The 19,684-nt window shown below is 35.2% G+C and overlaps 1 protein-coding gene across 1 annotated transcript in view; it reads left to right on the plus strand.

Moving 5' to 3' along the window:
* MRPL3 (mitochondrial ribosomal protein L3) overlaps positions 1 to 19,477 on the plus strand; it is a 40,164-nt gene extending 20,687 nt beyond the window's left edge. Inside the window, exons 7-10 of the mRNA XM_080802888.1 lie at positions 8,673 to 8,781; positions 11,800 to 11,877; positions 13,575 to 13,652; positions 18,204 to 19,477. Coding sequence (XP_080659014.1) covers positions 8,673 to 8,781; positions 11,800 to 11,877; positions 13,575 to 13,652; positions 18,204 to 18,356 — 418 coding nt within the window. The 3' untranslated portion in view covers positions 18,357 to 19,477. The remainder of the gene's footprint in view (positions 1 to 8,672; positions 8,782 to 11,799; positions 11,878 to 13,574; positions 13,653 to 18,203) is intronic.
* The last annotated feature ends 207 nt before the right edge of the window (positions 19,478 to 19,684 follow it).

Here is a 19,684-nt window from a genome sequence, read left to right on the forward strand (position 1 = left end):
AACATTCTCCCTTTCTTTCAGTCTTAGTTTTGAGGAAGAAATAGCTATGGATGATATGTAAATAGTGTGTGAGATGGGGTGTGACTGTTGATTCTGTCCTCAACATAGCCCATTGTTTTGTGGTGAATCTTAATGGTGCTTTTTGTAGGTTTTTTTAAAAAAAGAAAGAAGTCAGGAAAGAATGAAAGAAAGAATAAACAAAAAACAGTAAAAATGCACTCTGCTTTATTAGGGGCAAACAGTTAGGTCCTTGTCTGAAAGGACTTGAAGGACACCGATGGTGGTGATAATTCCATAACAGTGGGCATGCGTGGTGCACTTCCCTGCCAGATGTTTTATGAAGCTTCGAGTCGTGACAGCGGCATGCCTGAAGGGTTTTTTTCTGGATGTCTGGAATTTATTTATTTATTCCCTTATTTATTTAAATTCTGAAGCCCACATTGAAGTCAGAAAAAGTTCATTCAACTACTTTTAAAAGATTCTTTTCTTTCTGGATAAAGGATAATCTAACAGTCTTGTCTCCAAGTCTGGGCTAATTAGAACAACCCATATAGGGGCACCTGGGTGGCTCAGTGGGATAAGCCTCTGCCTTCGGCTCAGTCATGATCCCAGGGTCCTGGGATTGAGCCCCGAGTCGGGCTGTCTGTTCAGCGAGGAGCCTGTTACCCCCTCTCTCTTTGCCTGCTGCTCTGCCTACTTGTCATCTCTCTCTCTGTCAAATAAATAAAATCTTAAAAAAAAAAAACATATATTTTCAGACATAATCTTATTACGTTAAAGTTGTCAGTGCTCTTTTAATTCTTACTGCCCTTTGGCCTCAAAATAGAAAAAATAGGTGCTTACCTTGATAATGTTAACCCTGGTAGTAGAAATGAAAGGAGTGAGGGAGATCAGATGACTGGTAGAGCACCTTTGCACATTTACTGAGATTTGGTTAATTTGGGTTCTTTCGTTAAAATACCACATTAATGCAGAAATATGGTTGCCCATCAAAGTCTTAAAGTGATTAAAACACCAGGTGGATTTTTAAAAGAGCAAAAACTCTTTGAGCTCTGTGCCCAGTCCTTCACTCTGTCAGAAACCTTCCCCACTAGCCCACTGTCCTTCTGTTTAGCAGATGTTTGCTCAAACTCTAGGAGGGGAAAACAAGGCATGTGCTGCCTTCAGGATATAGTTGCTGTTTGGCCCTATACATTTCCAATTTTATGTCATTTTTAATAAGTTACTTTATTTACTGTTATTGAAAGCAGTACATTTTTTAAGCATTGTAATGAAACAGTTTTCAAAATGAGTGACTAAACTGTAGAAGGAAATCATCTCTATAAAAAAAATCCTTTTCAAATCAGTCAAAAGTGAATGTCTGTTTCAAGATAAAGGAGAGTTTGAAGGGTGGTGTTTTAGGGTTATATTTTGTTGTTTTTTGCTTTAAAGATTTGTATAGTAATCATTTATAATAGTCTTTTAGCTCTATGAAATAACTTTTTTTTTTTCTAAAAATCAGCAAAATTAAGGCCTAATTTGAGGCAGGGAATGGCTGAAAGCATGGGTTTTTGCTTCTCAGTAGCTGTGTGACCTAGATAGCTTTATCAACTCTCTGTTGTCTCATTTTTAACATAAGAATAATTATTGCATCTACCTCCTAGCCATGTTGTAAGGACTGAGTGAGATGATGCACAGAAAGCGATTAGGTCAGGGCCTGGCATGTATTAAAATGCTCAGGAGTATTAGTTAGTATCACTGTTGTCGATATTATTGCTTATTAATTTGTTTCAGATTTTAAAAGAAAAATCTTTTTGTAATAGGAAATATCTTTTAAAATGAAGAAAAAACATGAAGTCATTAGGAATTATATTGTGGGATTTTCTAATATGTCTAGTTATTATGTTCTTAAGACTGACTTGTGTAGCAGAGCTGTAGCTTTACAAGCACTCTAGGTAATTTTAAGATTGCATACTACCTGCTACATCTAGAATTTACTGAGTAACGAGAATGCCTCTGAAATAGCTTCATGCCATTCTGATATGCTGGACGTTTTTCCTATTGTTGCTCTATTCTGTTTCCGAAGAGGCAGTATGACCTGGGTTGAAAGCATGGCCAGATGCTTCCATTTACCAGGGATCTGTCCTTGGGCAAGTGGCTTAACATGTCTGAGTATAGATTTCTTTGTCTTTACCATGGGACATGCATGGGAGCATGTGGTTTCTAAGATTCCTTTTGTTCCAAAAAATTATTTATGAAAAATAATCCCTCAGTTTTCCAAGTGGTATAACATATGTATATTCATGAAGAAGAAGTAAGACATAACAATAGATTCAACAATACACAGCAATATGGTCTATATGGTCTTCTGGTCAATTGAAGAAAGTGGTATGGCTAACGACCTGCAGAAGATTGTTATGTCCTTCTGTTATGAAATTATTAGTTATTTGAGATCTCTTTTTTAAGAAGTTCACATTGAACTTGGGACATCAAGTATGGTTTTCTGGATTTATTTAGGACAGCCAGGAAATGCTTCCTTTTTTTAAGAGGACTCAGAGGAATCACTGCACATTTGGCTCTTTGTACTGTTGAATAAGCTAGATTTGAAGTTGGGAGGCTATAAGCAATGTGCTCTTAGCATTCACTTGTTGATAAAAATGTTCCCAGATATTGATGGGAGGTTTATGGTTTTCAGACAGAAACAATGCATTGTACATCTCAGGTCATGCTGTCACAAACTCATCCTAGAAAGTAACAGCTATATAGCTATTTCATGCCAGCTTTTAACGAAATGTGATAGAGCACAAAGCAACTGAAAAATTCCCCATGCCTTACTTGTGGGCTCAGGAGCTGTACATCACTGGTTAAATAGGTTTAGACACACTGAATTGGTAGAAATTGACTCCCAGAGTTCCTACAGGGGTCTTCAGAAATACTTTATCCTTGGAATGTGTGGAGATGAAAGTAGGTAGATAATCTCTATCTCCATGAGTTTGTTGAAATGAGAAGCTGTAATTAAAGATTAAAACGTTTGTGCCTTAGTAGTTTATCATAAATTAAAAGCTAATCCTGATGGAGATAGTGAATTAGTTCATAGGGCCTTTTATATGCATGTCATTTATTTTAGTAAAAAAATGTCCTTTTTTGTTTACTAAAAAAATTTTTTTAATTGAAAGCTTTTGGGTGGTTTGAATCTAAAACATAGTTTTAACAAAGTAATGTTAAATTATATCCAACAAGAAATTCTTTTGATTGTTGATTTGTACTTTATGCCTTTATATTCCACATTACTTTTTCACAAGGAGAGATACCATCTTACTCTAATCAGTTCTCAGTCATTGAGCTTCATAAAGAAGCACCTCAGTCATGATTTTGACCAGAACCTGATGTGAATCTCCATGTCCCTGTATTCGTACGTAATATTTAACCATAGAGAAGCTGGTTTTAAACCAATGATTTCTTCATCTTCCACCCTTACCTCCATAAAAATATGGCCTGATCTTGGGGCATCCTTAGAGAAGTCAAGAGTCCTCTCTTCCATTTAGTACTACTCAGTTACTGGTTCCTCTGAGGGATTATGTACAAGTGAGTTAAACTTTTTATAGCTTTAAATCAGCTAAAGAGAGAACATGAAAGCTTAATTTAGAAATGGTTCTGATATAAAAACCTCTACTTACAGTACGGATTTTGATTCCTTTTAATAAAGAAAATCAAGTACTTTGTAGCCCATGTGACACTTGATAACAAACACTTTCGGTTCTCTTTTTGTGGTTAAAAGTAGAAAGACAGTGCAGTGAGATAAGCATGTGAAGCTGAGGGAACAGAATGAGCAAGACAGGAAAGAGAGTGCCTTACTTAGGGATTCACGGAGTAATCTGCTATGGTGAGGATTCGTGATGGGCAGTGTCTGAAAGGTTGACTGGACCCAGTTATAAAAGGCCTTGTATGCCCCAAGCTAAAGAAGTTACTGTGAACCACTTAAGGTTATGGTTTAGTTTGCTTATTTTTTTGTTGTTGTTGCTATTTTGCTTTTTAAAGCAGGGGACAGCTTGTGTGAAAAGACTGTTGTCTTGGGAATGTCACTCTAGTGACTATGAAGGAGGATAGCTTGAAGAGAGAGAGATGTTAACTTTCTGTGTCTGAAACATTATAATTGAATGGCTGGGGTACTTCTGGTTGGATCTGATCAGTACATCTGTGGAATGGGTTAGTAGAAGAATTCTTGCCAGAGGGCAAGATTTGTGGAGCTCCGGCTTGTTAGTAATAGACTCAAGAATCAGCCGACTTTTTTCAAAGAGCCAGATATTAAATATTTGAGTTACAAGCATTATGTTCTCTGTTGAAACTACTCAGCTTTGCCATTATAGCTCCATAGCAGCCATAGGCAATAAGTAATAAAAGTACAAGGCTGAGTTCCAGTAAAACTTTTTATTTACAAAACAAGTGGCCACTGCAGGTCAACCCCTGATGTAAACTCTGTTGAAAAGAGAGTCAGCAACAGGTTTCTATAACCATCTTTTCATGTCACAGCAAAGGGAAAGGAATGTCTCAAGGAGCATTAGGGAAGCAGGAAAATAGGGAGGAAATGATGATTGAGAGTATTGGGGGAGGGTGGTAAACAGGGAGAATAGAGGACTACTCTTTCTCTTCTAAAAAAGGCCATAGAAATTTGAATACTGACTAGGTATTTGATATTAAAGAGTTACTAATATTTTTAGTTTATGATAATGGTATTGTGGTTTGAGCCTGGGATTGAGCCCCGCATCGGGCTCTCTGCTGAGCAGGGAACCTGCTTCCTTCTCTCTCTCTCTCTGCCTGCCTCTCTGCCTACTTGTGATCTCTGCCTGTCAAATAAATAAATAAATAAATCTTTAAGAAATAAATAAATAAATAAAAAGGATCCTTAAAAGAGATCTATGTTAAAATATTTTTGAATGAAATGATGTATCTGGGATTTGTTTAAAAAATAATCCATTGGAGTTGCAGAGGAGGGGAATAGATGAAACAGAATAGGCCTTGAGTTGATAATGATTGACCCTGGGTAATGGGGTATATAGGGATTCACTGTACTAGTCTGTCTGCTTTTCTGTATGTTTTAAAATTTTCCATAATAAAACAATATTTTAATAAAACTCTTTGGATTTGGGAATTAAGGGGGCACAGTTTGCTTCCCAAAGTGGAGAAAGAGGGATACCAAAGAGAGAGAGATAAAAGAAGCTCATGTTGAGGGAAAGCCTCAGTGATGAGAATTTTGGGGGAAGTTCTCCAACGTTCAGAATGAATCAAGTTGAGAGCACTCTTCACCTTTGGACATTTTGTTTTACGCCCTATAAAAATATATCTAGAATCATGGAGTCAAGGGCACTTTCCCACAAAGTGGGGAAATACATGATGGGTTTGTACTAAAACCTGTGTCTACTGGTAGACGTTTGTGCTTTTGATGTAGTATACCAAGGGAATGAAATTCACATAGCAATAATTTCTAGAGATTTCTAGAATGCAGTGGGAAACATTAAATTATGCATTTTCTTCTGTGAGATACTTAGGACAAAATAACTCTGACTTTTCTAGGTTGGGCACAAGGGTTAAACAAAAAACCCTTTCTAAGCTTAAAGTGAACTAAGGGAAAATGGACTGAGAAACAAGGACAGTAGTCTCCTAAATTTAAATAGGATCTCTGAGTTTTTTAATGAATTTTTAGTTTATCAAGTATAAATGCTCTAAATATGTTTCTGTGTTTTCTTAATTTTCTGATCTGTCTCACTAAGTATGGAACTTCTCACATTGTGTTCCTTCTGACTTGAATTTTCCTTTATTTGATTTTTTTCTGCTAACTAAAAACTGCAGCAGAAAAGGGGTAGGGGAAATAAAGCATGTGTGCTATGTATCATTGTTCTATAAAGGTTTTCTTTTATGTGACCTATGAAAACCTTGTATTTGAAATGTGCCTGGGTAGGCTAAGTATAGATCAGTTCTCTTTTTGGCTTTTGTTTTGTTTTGTTTTGTTCTTAAGTTGGGTGACAACTGAGAGAACTCGTAGAATAGATACCTGAACCACCCATGGATCAACAGGTGCACTCTATTCTCCATAATCTGAATTAAGCCAGTAATTTGTCATGTCATTTGCATTTATCCTTTCATTTAAAGGTTATTTATTGAAGAGGTTCCCATTGTACACGGTATAACAACATGATGCATTCTAGAGCTAGATTGAAAAACAGTCTGTAATTAGCTCACAGATAATTAGCACTTTCAGGATGCCACTTTCATCTTACAAGCATTTACTCTTAAAATGAGCTAAAATATCTTCTGTAATTTACCTGGCATTTGTTTTATTGGTGCACATACTAGCACACTTTCTTTTTAAGTGAATCGATGAATCAGTTTGAGAACTCAGAAGGTACCAGCAAACTTTCTACCAAGAATGGCCAGTGTTAGAATGTGGTATTTTAAAAAACGTGTTCAGTTTAGGTTAGTGTTACCAGTCCCCTCTTTTTATCTTTAAAGTGTTAATTTGCCAGACAGTAGGCTAAAATGACTTTGTAAGTATTTCTTCTTTATTTTTAAATTGCCAAGCTTTTTATTTTTCAAATGTTCTAAAATTCAGCATTAACTAGAAATATTTAAGTTTCTGAAGCAAACTTTCAGTAAAATATTTATCATAGTTTCTGTTTTTAGATGTTAATGTCTTTGCACACTTTATAGTGGGTTTTCATTTAATATATGTTAAGTGCTGTTTTAGCTCTTTGACTAGAAATAAACATTATTTTGATTTTTTGAGGCAAAGCAGAATTATGTGCACATCATAAGTGATGAGTTCAGTTGAGTGATGTGAAGAAAATGATGTAAACTACGTTTAAATTGTCCATATATAAGTTACTTTTGACATGCAGTTTGATAATCTGCTGTTAGGTTCTGCACATAGTTTCCATCGTTTTTATGCTAAATTCTTAATTTATTTAAAACAGTTATTTGTGTGGGCTTACTGTAATCCATTACTCGCTGATAATTTATTAAATGCTTAGCAGAGTCCTTGTGGAAATAACATGGTTTTTATTATCTTATGCTTTTGGTCCTTTTTCCTAGTGGCCTGCACATGCAGTGTCTTAAAATAGTCAGCTTTGTTAGAGTTAGGGAACACAACATTAAATATAGGTTGACATCAGGGCACCTGGGTGGCTCACTTGTGAAGTGTTTGCCTTTGGCTCAGATCATGATCCCAGAATTCTGGGAATGAGTCCTACATCGAGCTTCTTGTTCAGGGGGGAGCTGCTTCTCCCTCTCCCACTCCCTCTGCTTGTGTTCCTTCTCTCAGTGTCTCTCTCTGTCAAATAAATAAGTAAAATCTTAAAGAAATAAAAATAGGTTGACATATTATCTAGTGAAATGTGAAGAAGGTGTTAAAGAGTATAAAAATATGTCCGGTATAGTATTGCAATTCATTCTAGCCATTTTGTTGTATCTTCCTATTGATATATTTGACAGAGACAAACTTTAATAATTCCTGACTTATATTTTCAGCTTTCTACCTGCATCACAGAATGCTTCTCTGCAATTTCAGATCTGCAGTTCTCTGCAATTTCAAATTCTCCGCAATTTCAAATTCTCCAGATTTCAAATCTGGAATTTGGAAATCAGGTTGTTTCATTTAAAAATTGAAATTCTAAAAAAAATAATAATAATAATAAAAAAAATAAAAATTGAAATTCTAGATTTTTAAGAAATTGCTTGTCTCTGATTCTGTTTCTCTGTGAGCTTCCTGTTCCAACCTTGAGACCAAGATGTTTCTGTTATCGTATAAAAGTAAAATTTGTCCAGCATTAGGGCATTATTATTGTTTTATTTATTGTTATATTGTCTACTGCCACCTAACACATGACCCCAAAACATAACAGCTTAAAATAATGAACAGTTATTATCTCACAGTTTCCGTGGTCAGGAATCCCATTACAACTTAGCTGAGGACCTGTGGCACATAGTCTCCCACAGGGGTTACAGTCAGGCCATCAGTCAAAGCTGCAGTCATCTCGGTTAAGCTTGGGGAGCACTGCCTCCAAGCTCACTAATGTGGCCTTTGGCAAGCCTCAGGACCGCAGTCGTTGGCTGGAGATATCTTCACCAATGACTCTCCATGGGAAATGACAGTTGACTTCCTTCAGAGCCTCAAGGGAAGAGTGTGCCAAGTTGGAAGCCATGGTCTCTTTCTAATCTAATGTCAGAAGTGACGTCTTACCATTTTGTCATAGTTTATTCCTTAGACATGAGTTTCTAGGTCCACGCAGACTCCACGAGAGGTGATTACACAAGGGCATGAATACCAGGAGATGGAGATCTTAGTGATTTCCTGCCCCAGAGCTTATGACTACTTGGGAATTTCTAAAAATTTACCACTTTTACTGTGTTGTTTCACAGGATTATGATGATAAAACTCCCTGTTCAGAAAGAACTCCCTTTGCTTCACTTGTTCTTGTCTCATCATCTTGAATTAATCATCTTATATGGAGTGAGGCTCCAGGAAAGGGTACAAACTAGGGCACAGATAAATGTTCATTTGTAGTTTTTCTTGCATAGCTTTTCCTAGGTATTTAGATAAGCAACATTGTTAAAACTCTAAGGTACTCTTAAGAAAATGCACAATTAGGAATATTCTATATTCTGCTTATTATATAAATTCTAATGTTTATCTTGTTCAGCATTGGTAAAGGTTTTCAAGGTGTCATGAAAAGATGGGGATTTAAAGGCCAGCCTGCTACTCATGGTCAAACAAAAACTCACAGGAGACCTGGAGCTATTTCAACTGGTGTAAGTATAACTTAGTGGTCCCCTTTTTAATGCTAAATATTCAGCTTCTACGCATAGAGTGCTTTAGTCTGTCCTTGGGGTCAGGTCACATTATTTTAATCTGACTCCAGATGGGTCACAGTACTTGTCACATTTTTATGGGTCCTGGCCTCACTTACTTTCCAGAACCAGACTTGAATCATTTAGTAATAGCCCCCATACTTATAACCAGTATTCTCAGTACTTTCCTGCCTACTTCCTCACTTCCATCTCTGCCTCCCATCCTACCCTTTGAAGTCAGGAATTAGAATGTCCTTCTATCTGCCCCACCAGGTCCTTCACAAATTCATTTACGTGTCAACACAGTTGGGAAGGATTGTCAAGGACAGTATCATGGTACAAGGGAAGAGTAGTAGAGAAGAAATGTAGAAACAGTAAGAGCACAGAAAATGGAGAAGGAGTTTTGTATTCTGAAATAATTTTCTGTAAGTTGTAGGATTGAATGGAAAAGTAAATATATTGATAATGGGGGCAAGTTTCTCACTATAAGGGAATGGTAGAGCAAATGGGGCAAGATTTAAACACTTGGTGAGTTTGGGTAAAAAGTATGAGAGTTTTTTGTATTTTGCAACTTCTTTATGAATGTGAAATTATGCAGTTATAAATTATATGAAAATAAATTTTTATAAAAATTAGATCATAGATGTAAATTTAAGAGCTAAATTATAAAAGTCTTTTAAGAAGACACAGGAGTAACTCTATGACCTTGGGTTAGGCAAAGCCTGAGATAGGATGCCAAAAATGCAAATAACAAAAGAAAATACAGATAACTTAGGCTTCATCAAAATTTAAACTTTTCTGTTGCAAACAGTACAATCAAGAAAATGAAAAGACAGCTCACAGGATGGAAGAAAATATTTGCAAATCATGTATCTGCTAAAATTTATAATCCAGAATATGAAAATATAACCCAATTCAGGGCGCCTGGGTGGCTGAGTTGGTTAAGCAACCAACTCTTGATTTTGGCTCCGGTCATGATCTCAAGGTCCTGAGATTGAGCTCCGCATTGGCCTCCACACTCAGTGAAGAATCTGCTTGAGATTCTCACTCTCTCTCTCCCTTCCCCTCCCCCTGCTCCTACACGTGGGCGCATGTGCTCTCCCCCTCCTTCTCTTTCTCTCTCCCAAATAAGTCTTTAAAAAAAGAAAAAGATAACCCAATTTAATCCAAAGGATTTGAATAGGTGTTTTTCCATAGAAGATATATAAATGGCCAATTAGCATATGAAGAAATGCTTAACATCTTTAGCCATTAGGGAAAAGCAAATCAAAACCACAGTAAGATAGCACTTCAACACATACTGGGATGGTTAGAAATAAAAAGATAGATGGATAGTAAGAAATGTTTGCAAGGATGTGGAAAAATTGGAACCCTCATACATTGTTGATAGGAATGTGGAAATAACAGCTGCTTTGGAAAAGTTTGACAGTTGCTAAAGATGTTAGTGTAAAGTTACCATACCAGTTAGCAATTCCACTCATAGGTGTATGCCCAGAAGAAGTGGAAACATGCACAAAACACTTGTGCATGCATAGCAATATTATTCAAAATAGCCAAAAAAATAGAAGCAACCCAGATGTTCATAAATTGATGAATAGTTCATTAAAATATGGCAAATTCAGAAAATAATATTTAGCAATAAAGTAGAGTGGAGTATTGATATGTGCTACAACATGGATGAACCTTGAAAACAGTCACAGAATATATATTGTATGATTCCGTTTACATGAACTAGCCATCCTAGCCAAATCTGTGAAGATGAAAGTAGATGAGTGTTTGCACAAAGCTGGGGGGAATTGGAGGGAGTGACTACTAATGGATTTGGAATTTCTGTTCCAAATCCAAATCTTCCCCAGGTTCCAGTTGCAGCAAGCTAATATTAAATGAAAATAAAATAAAATTCAATTTCCACTTGTTAATAGTGCCAGCAGAGTCCATTGAAATTGCCAAGCAGTCTTAGTTGTTCAGTCATATTTATATTTAAAATGAGAAGCAGGCTCCCTGCTGATCAGAGAGCCAAATGCGGGATCACCACCTGAGCTGAAGGCAGACTACGACTAAGCCACTCAGGCGCCCCGAGGGTGTACTATTAATGAGAATGTAAATTTAATGGGGGAGGACAGAGTCCTTTTTTAGTAATGTAATGTTAAGCAAGGTGTACTTATCCAGAGTGCATTTGTAGAATGAGTAAGAGTGATACTTAGTCTATAACACACAGAACTGTCTTTTAGTCTGAGTTGGTTACCAACTCTCATACTATGGCAAGCTACTTCCACTGGGCGTTTTGCCTGTTGATATCAGAGCAGTGATAAAGAAGGGTTTATATTCCAGGAATTCATTTATCATGAGAAGCTTTCCCATTTTAGATGTAATTCAAATTTGCTTCTTTAGATATAGTATTATCTATTATCAAAGCCAAAATCAGAGAGACAATGTGGAGCTGGTTGATTTATGTGAATCAGAGACAACCAGAGCTGGACAAACTTAATATTCTAACTAACTGTCCTTTAATCATTCTGGGAAAGAAAAGTCACAAAAGCAAGAGTGGAAGAGTAGACCTGTCCCACCAGCAGGGGTGTAGATGGAGTCCGTTAAGTCAGTTAATGCAGATTAGTGAAAACAGACCAGGCTGTCAAGTTTGTTCTTTGAGTAGTGGCATGACATGTGTTTACGTTCTATAATTTTCCTTTTCTACTTCTCAACCAGTATTAGTGAAGTTGCTACTCTTTTGTTAACTGAGTTTTTCTCCCACATCCATTTCTTAGCCTGTATTTATTTTGTTGCTCTAATCCAATTTAGAAAGGAAATCCTCTGGGGTAATTGTGTCTAAATCCTTATTTAGTTCCTTACTGGGGCCTAGCAGAATGAGGGCAAAATAAAACATTTTAATAACTCCTCTTTCACTTTGCATTTCAGTTTGATCAGTGCTGTTGGAAATTGAGAGCACTTAAAAGTACTAATTTTGTTTTTCTTATGTAGGATGTTGCCAGAGTCTGGCCTGGAACTAAAATGCCTGGACAAATGGGAAACAAAGACAGGACAGCATTTGGACTGAAAGTAAGTTTCTGAAGTGGCTCTGTTGTAGGAATAGTCCAGTACCTGAATGTCAAGGCACCAGAGGATGTACCACGTCTTTTTCTGCATAGGATCATTCTAATACCTGAGAGAGAGAGAGAATGAGAGTGTGTGTGTGTGTGTGTGTGTGTGTGTGTGTGTGTGTGTGTGTGTGTGTTGTACCCATAATCATGGTAGTGTGTTTATTTAACACCCAAGCTGTGGAATGTGTGGTCATTGAAAAAGTTAGTCATCTACTGTTTGATCTGGAAGATTTGCATAAGAAGATGATGCATGAGAAAAGTTGGATTCTAGAGCATTGTGTGTAATACTGTCCTTTTATAAGAATGAACAAAAGCTCCCTCCATGTATATGTTACTGTGCCGTTATATAAGCACAGAGAAAAGTGGAATTCCATGCCAGAGTATTTTGCATTACATGTCGAATGTGGGTGGATAGAAGTAGATGTGGAGGAGGAAGAGAGAGGGAGACCATCAAAACAGGAGGGAAAAGGTAGTACTGAAGAAAGGGTTGTAGTATATACCCATCTTCTACAATAACTATATATATTTAAGCGGGGGGAGTTAAATTCAGTCCCTACTAATTTGAGGAATTTGACAAATAACTAATATTTATATATACACATATATGTTTCAAAGTATAAAAAGTACAAAGAAAATAGTTCCTCATAAAAACAATGCCCAAAGATAAACACAGTTAACATTTTGGTGCATGTTCTTCCAGATTTTATGTATTCTAGATATATTTTATTTATAAATTTTGACCAGCAGAGTTTTTAAAATTTTATGTAATTAAATCTAAGATTTTTTTCCCTTCTAAATATATCTATGAGAGATCACCATTTGTATCTGTTTGTGTGTTTTTCTGTGCATGTGTGTGTGTTTGCATGTGCGTACATGTGCAATATTTCAGTTTCCATAGTATTTAACATTTAGCCATTAGTAGCTGTGAGCGTGGTCAGACTTGATTTTCCCTCCACATGAGTTCTTTCACTATCATATCTTGACCATTCTCCCCCATTTATATAAGCTTTTTCTCCACATGAAAGGCCACCCACATGAGGGCCATCTGCTCGGCACACTTACTTTGAAAACTAGACCTAGAAAGGTTGTGGCTTCCCCAGTTTCAAGTTGGAGCAAGTTAGTATTAAACAAAAATAAAATAAAATTGAATTTCCACTTGTTAATGGTGCCAGCAGAGTCCATTAAAATAGCCAAGCAATCTTGATTGTTCAGTCACATTTATATTTAAAATGAGAGTTTGTGGGGTGCCTGGGTGGTGCAGTTAAGCATCTGACTCTTAATTTCAACTCAGGTCATGATCTCAGGATCCTGGGTCAAGCCCCACATCCAGCTCTGTGCTCAGCATGGAGTCTCCTTGAGATTTCTCTCTCCCTCTCTCCCTCCTTGCTTTTGCAGGCTCTCTCTCCCGTTCTCTTCCTCTCTCTCTCTAAAATAAATAAATCTCTAAAATGAGTATTTGCTACCACTTCCATAAGGACATATCTGTTACAATCCTATATTACAATATTTTGTACATTCAACATTTTGAAGTGCTAATATAATGATTACTTCATAGGCTACTTACAGCCTTGGCTTTTAGTAGCATATCACTTGTTTTAATACAAGTATATTCTCAAATTTTTAACTCTTAAAATTTTATTTCATTTCTTACTTTAGGTATGGAGAATAAACACAAAGCACAATATAATCTATGTAAATGGCTCTGTACCTGGACATAAAAATTGCTTAGTAAAGGTATGTATGTAAACCATCTTTATTTTCCATTGTTTAGATATATGAATGTGTGCCATAAATTCTCCTTTGACCCATAAGTATGGCTTGAAAATAAGTGGCTGTTTCAGCACATTATCTGCTAAGTTGAATTTTTTTCCACTTTTCAGTAGCACCTAAGTGAAAAAATTGTACAAAATAGCCAAAACCTAGGTTTATAAAATCACGAACCTGCACAAAGGGTAGGACCAATAAATAGAGGCTCTTTAGAAATACAAAAAGGATATTAGGATAACTGTTGTCAAAATATCAGTATCCTTCCAAAAAAGAACTTTCACTTTTTTACAAAATACTTTGACACAAGCACTGGATGTACATGAAATGGAAATTCAGTGAGAGAGTCAACAAGATAGATGATAAAAGGCACCTGGCTGGCTCAGTTGAAAGAGTAGGTGACTCTTGATTTTTGAGTTTGAGCCCCACATTGGGTATAGAGATTACTTAAAAAAACGTAAAATGAAACTTTTTTTTTTTAAAAAAGGAAGGTGGTAAAAGACATTTTAAGGAGAAACTTATCAGTATTATTATTATTATTATAACTAACATTCCTCTGATTATACTTTTTAGTGTTTTAAAAATATATATGTTTTATGTTCAAAAATAAGTAAAAGAAGAAAACATGTTCAGGAAAAATTTGAAGGAAAAAACTCTTGCACTCTCACAGACGTATGTCTATTAAATAGAATAGAAAATAAATATTCTGCCTGGGATTTTGGCCAACATAATACAACATTAGAAATCACTTTTGAATTTTGAATCTTCCATTCTGAAAATAAATTTATAGTAGAAGTGATACCATCTAGTCCCAGAAATATATTCTTTATTAATTTTCCAACACTAAGAACAAAAATAGGCTAAAACTTTAACCTCAGATTTTCAGATTGGGTCTTTATGTATTCTTTTCATTTCTTAAATTAGATTCCATTAGTAGCATAAAGTATGATACTTGTTTTAATCTTACAGTAATTAAAATTCCCTTTCTGCAATTAACTTTTTGACTGGATTATTCTCGTTTTTCTTCGGGAAAAAATAATTCTTTTGAATTCTTACAGCTTTTTTTTTTTTTTTTTTTTTTTACTTTGCATGTTTTTAGATTTAATTAGGTTTCCAGTCTCCAAAGTGACATAGTCAGAAACACAATGTTAGGTTGTCAAGATTGGCAGGTTGTCATTGTATTTCTTAGAATATTTTGGCTTTATAATTAAATGTATCCCTCCACATTCCAGGTTTATTGTATGTTTATATACATATTGTGTATATATATGTATATAAACATACAATAAACCTGGAATGTGGAGGGATACATTTAATTAATATATATATATTTATATATTTATATTTATATATAAATATATATAAATATAAATATATATACACAATATATAGTAAATAAATTGTTATGTAGATTTAATGACCTAATTAATAAAAAAGAGGGAAATGAATATATATAGTATATAGAATATAGAATATATATATAGAATATATATATAGTAATAAAATTATACTATATAGCAGATGAATTTTTAAATTTTGATAAAAGGTTGTTGGTCTCCCTTCTCTCCCCATTTTACCGCATACCACGTTCTAGGCTGGCATTCCAGCTGCACCTTACTGCTACTGTGACTTCTCAGGTATACCTCAGCATTTTCTTGAATGCCAGTATAGATGCCAGTCAGTTGTGAAAAACCATAATATGTGCAGTGATATTCTGACTGGTTTGTTAGGAAGAGTTTATAGTCAGCAACATTTAGTACTCTTCCACCTACATCAACCAAAAATTGCCTCCAAAAACTCAGCTCTCTGAAAGGATGATGACTTACCATTACTGAAGACATTCAGAAGATACATCAAAAGGCAATCCCATAAGAGGAGTCCAAATATATTTCAAGAAGCTAGCATAGCGCCTGGGTGGCTCAGTTGGTTAAGCATCTGCCTTCAGCTCAGGTCATGATCCCAGGACCCAGGGATGGAGCCCCGCATCGGCATGCCTGCTTCTCTCTCTCCCCTCCCATTCCTTGTGCACTCTTGTGCACTCTCTTGCTCGCTCTCTCAAATAAATAAAATCTTAAAAAAAAAAAAAAAACTAGCATCAAAAAATGTCTAGTCTGTTTTGAACTATTAACCACTAATGAATGTATTTGCAAGAAACATATTTTGATTTAAAAAAAACTCATTTTGAAAAAAATCTTTGACATATAATGTCTAAGTAAGTATCTTCTGTAACCTTACACAAATGTCTGTCCCAAACATTAAGGTATGGGTTTGGTGGGTGTTCTGTAGGCTTGTGTTTTAAATGTCAGAAGTGTGATGCACTTTTTGAAAATATTTACCCCACTTTTTCTATTCTAGGTGATTCCATAGCAAGTAAAAAAGCCCCCTTGGCCATGGGGATTGAGGCACGTCCTAGTGGACAGGCAGCATCTTTAACATTCTCTCGTCCCATAAGAGCTTTAGCACCCCTCCCCCACCACCCCACGGAGTACAGGGCTACCAATGCCTTTTTTTATTCTAAAGTTAGTAAAGACAGTCTTAAGGATGACCAACTTGTTTAATCAATGTAAGCATTTTTTTTGTTGTTTGGATTCACCAAATGTATTAAGAGAGCCTAAAGAACTTGTTTACAATATTACATAGTATATGTTACTATTACTTGTGTATGCTTATTCCTATCCCCTAATTTAAAATTTAAGTTTATTCCAGATTTCCTGGTTTGTGTTTGTGTATGTAGTACCCCTCACCTTTCCTCAGAGGATTTGAACTGGTTTGCCAATATACAGAAATATTAAAAAAATGAGCTGGAGAGTTGAGGGAGTTTTGGTGAAGGCAGGGAAATAATGAAGCCAGAGGTTAGATTAAGTGCACAAAAATACATACTATCAAGTCTTACACATTTGTTAAAGATGGGTTGCAAGCTTTTGGCTCTCAGCCTTAGAGCCACCAAAACAAAAGAGATTTAAATAAAATGTCATCATATGTATTTCAAATCAATGAATGTATAGTACTATAGCATTTACAGTTAGAATATATATAAGCAGTGCTTGTATTTGAAGTGTTCTCAGGAAGGATAGGTCTATCAAAATGAAAAAGCAACTGAGAATTTGCTACATAGATCATATATGACCAAATTTTCACATTTATCAAATTAGCACGCAGTTTTGCTGGTTTTGTTGTTTATTTGCTTGGGTTTTATCTTCAGTTCTAAATTCTGAGACAGTTTATTTTTTAAGATTTTATTTATTTATTTGTCAGAGAGACATAGAGAACACAAGCAGGGGGAGCAGCAGACAGAGGGAGAAGCAGGCTCCCCTCTGAGCAAGGAGCCAGATGTGGGACTCAGTCCCAAGACCTTGGGATCATGACTTGAGCCAATGGTAGCCGTTTAACCGACTGAGCCACCCAGGCATCCCTAGATTTTGAAACAGTTTAAATTGGTAAAAGAATAGGATTTTTTTTCCCTCAAGTTAAAGTTCAACCTGAGATTAGTGAATTGGAAAAAAAAATTAAATGAGTTTATTTTCTTCTGGGCAACTTACTGAAAATTTCTTGGAACAATTTTAATGAGAGAGATTAAAATAGATGTTTTTCTGTACTTAGCTGTTCCTAGCAGCTGTGTACTTATTTCAACCAGATTATTCATTTCTTATTGCCAAAATGATTATACCTTATTTTACTCTGTGTGTCTAATTACATGTAATTTTTTTTTATTTCTCTCTGAATGAAAGCTGTAGAATGAGTCAGAAGCTTTAAAGAATCCAATAATGTTTTCCAAAAATAAAGCCCAACATTTTAGGTCATATCAATATCTGAACTGTTCCTTGGTTTGTGAATTCACAGATATAATTAGCATATTTTTAGAATATAAAGAGTTAATAGAGGTAATATAAAGACTTGTGGATTCATTATTATTATTTTTGCTAAATTCTATTTTGTCCTTACTGTGTCAATGATAATGGTGCTTGTTAAGTGTAAACTTATTTCCTTAATAAAACTTGGTATTTTTGGTTATGTGCCCTTTGACTTAAGACTAACAAAAATACTAGATAAAAGTTATTTTTTATCCTCGACTCAAAAAGAATCTATGATAGAAAATAAAAAAAATATGTAATAGGAGTAGATAATAAAATCAGGAAATAGGTAGTAATAACTTTTAGGTACGTAGTTTGGATATAATTGATATCTAAGTAGTAATTATAAAATATAATTTATCCTGGGCAATTCTAGAGATTTATAAGTTATGGATAAGACATAAATTAATAATCAGTAATTTTATTATGAGTAGATGATTAACTTGAAGAAGGCTGTATTTCTGTCATTGGATTAATTAAATTTATTGGAATAAAAAGAATTCATTTGAGTTCCTTTTACTTTATATAACAGTTGTGTTATTCACACTAGAAAATGTAGGAACAGATATTCTCTAATTCTTAATAATTAAACAGACCTTTTCTTTTACCTTAATATCTTTAACTTAATTGATAATACTTAATAATAAGATCTTTGTCTCCTTCCCCACAGATCAGAGATTCCAATCTGCCTGCATATAAGGACTTCTGTAAAAATCTGCCATTTCCTACATATTTTCCTGATGGAGATGAAGAAGAACTGCCAGAAGATTTGTATGATGAAAATGTGTGTCAGCCCAGTGCTCCTTCTATTACATTTAACTAACCTCATTGGATGTGGCAGAATCTTGACATATTTTATGAGTTTTGATGAGCCAGAACAGTAATATAACCAGGAAATATGTTTTCCTTTTTCACAATACCATATTTGTCATATTTGTCAAGGGCATAAATACATCATTCATCGCCCAAACTAAATTATGTTTAAAAAAGTTACCACGTTAAAAAGATCAGTTAAGTAGATTGAATATGCCAAATTTAAATGGACTGGCAGTTTGCATATGAGCAAAATCTTTGTGTTTTGTGAGGTTCATTTCTTTTTTTTACTGCATATTTCGGGTTATCTTAAGATACCTCTAAATTAAACTTCTTTTACTAAAGATTTGTCTGTCTTTGTGAAGGAGTGGTTATGGAACAGTGGCAAACCATTTGGAAGTTATGGTATAACCTGTTCAGAAAAAGAAACCATTTCCTAAAATTCATTGTTATCATTCTTACACTTTCAGAGCCCTTAAAATAGAAAGATTGTTATTTAAATTACAGAAATATGTATGTCATAAAGGCCTAATGAAGGAAAAACAATAAAATGATAAAATTTGGATCCTATTTATACTTCTATTGGGAGGAATATTTTTTTGTTTGATCGCTCAGCTGTAGATAGGTTTAATCATTTTTCCTGATACCCTTTCCTAGAGGATTTGAAGTGGCCTGGGATTGTACATTCAACAAATTTGTGAATCACCTATTTCTAAAAATGCTAATGGCTCCTGGGTTTTCCTTCATTATATGAAATTAAAATGTGTTCGCTAATAGTTACTTTAAGCCAAATAATCAAGCTTAACAATGCAAGTATAAGCAGGCCTCATTGAACTGGATTTCCTCTGTACCAGATTCCTGAGGACTCACAGAATCCAACTTAACTCCAGATGTTTTCTGAGATTTGATTCATCTGGTCACCCAAGAGACTTACTCATCATACTGTTAGATCTCCATATAATTTCATGATAACTAATGGATTTGTTCTTGAAAGATCCAACAGTATTTTTTTTTTTGCTTAGATTGCATTTCTGTCATTCTCGATTTTAAATCCAAATGCAGCCACATCTTTTTTTAAGTTTTCATTTGTTCACCTAATTCCATTAAGATTTATTGCAAATGACAGGAAATCCATACAATAAAAAAGTAAATAAAGAGGAAACACCAAGGATAATATAAATCAGACTAGGTGGGAAGGGGCACCTGATTGGTTCAGTCAGGTGAGTGTCGGTCTCTTGGTTTTGGCTGAGGTGACCTCAGGTTCGTCGGATTGATCGAGCCCACCCTGGGCTCTCTGCTCAGCGCAGTGTCTGCTTGTCCTCCCTCTGCCCAGCCGCC

The sequence above is a fragment of the Martes martes genome (genome assembly GCF_963455335.1).
Source record: "Martes martes genome assembly, chromosome: 1".
Classification (NCBI taxonomy): domain Eukaryota; kingdom Metazoa; phylum Chordata; class Mammalia; order Carnivora; family Mustelidae; genus Martes; species Martes martes.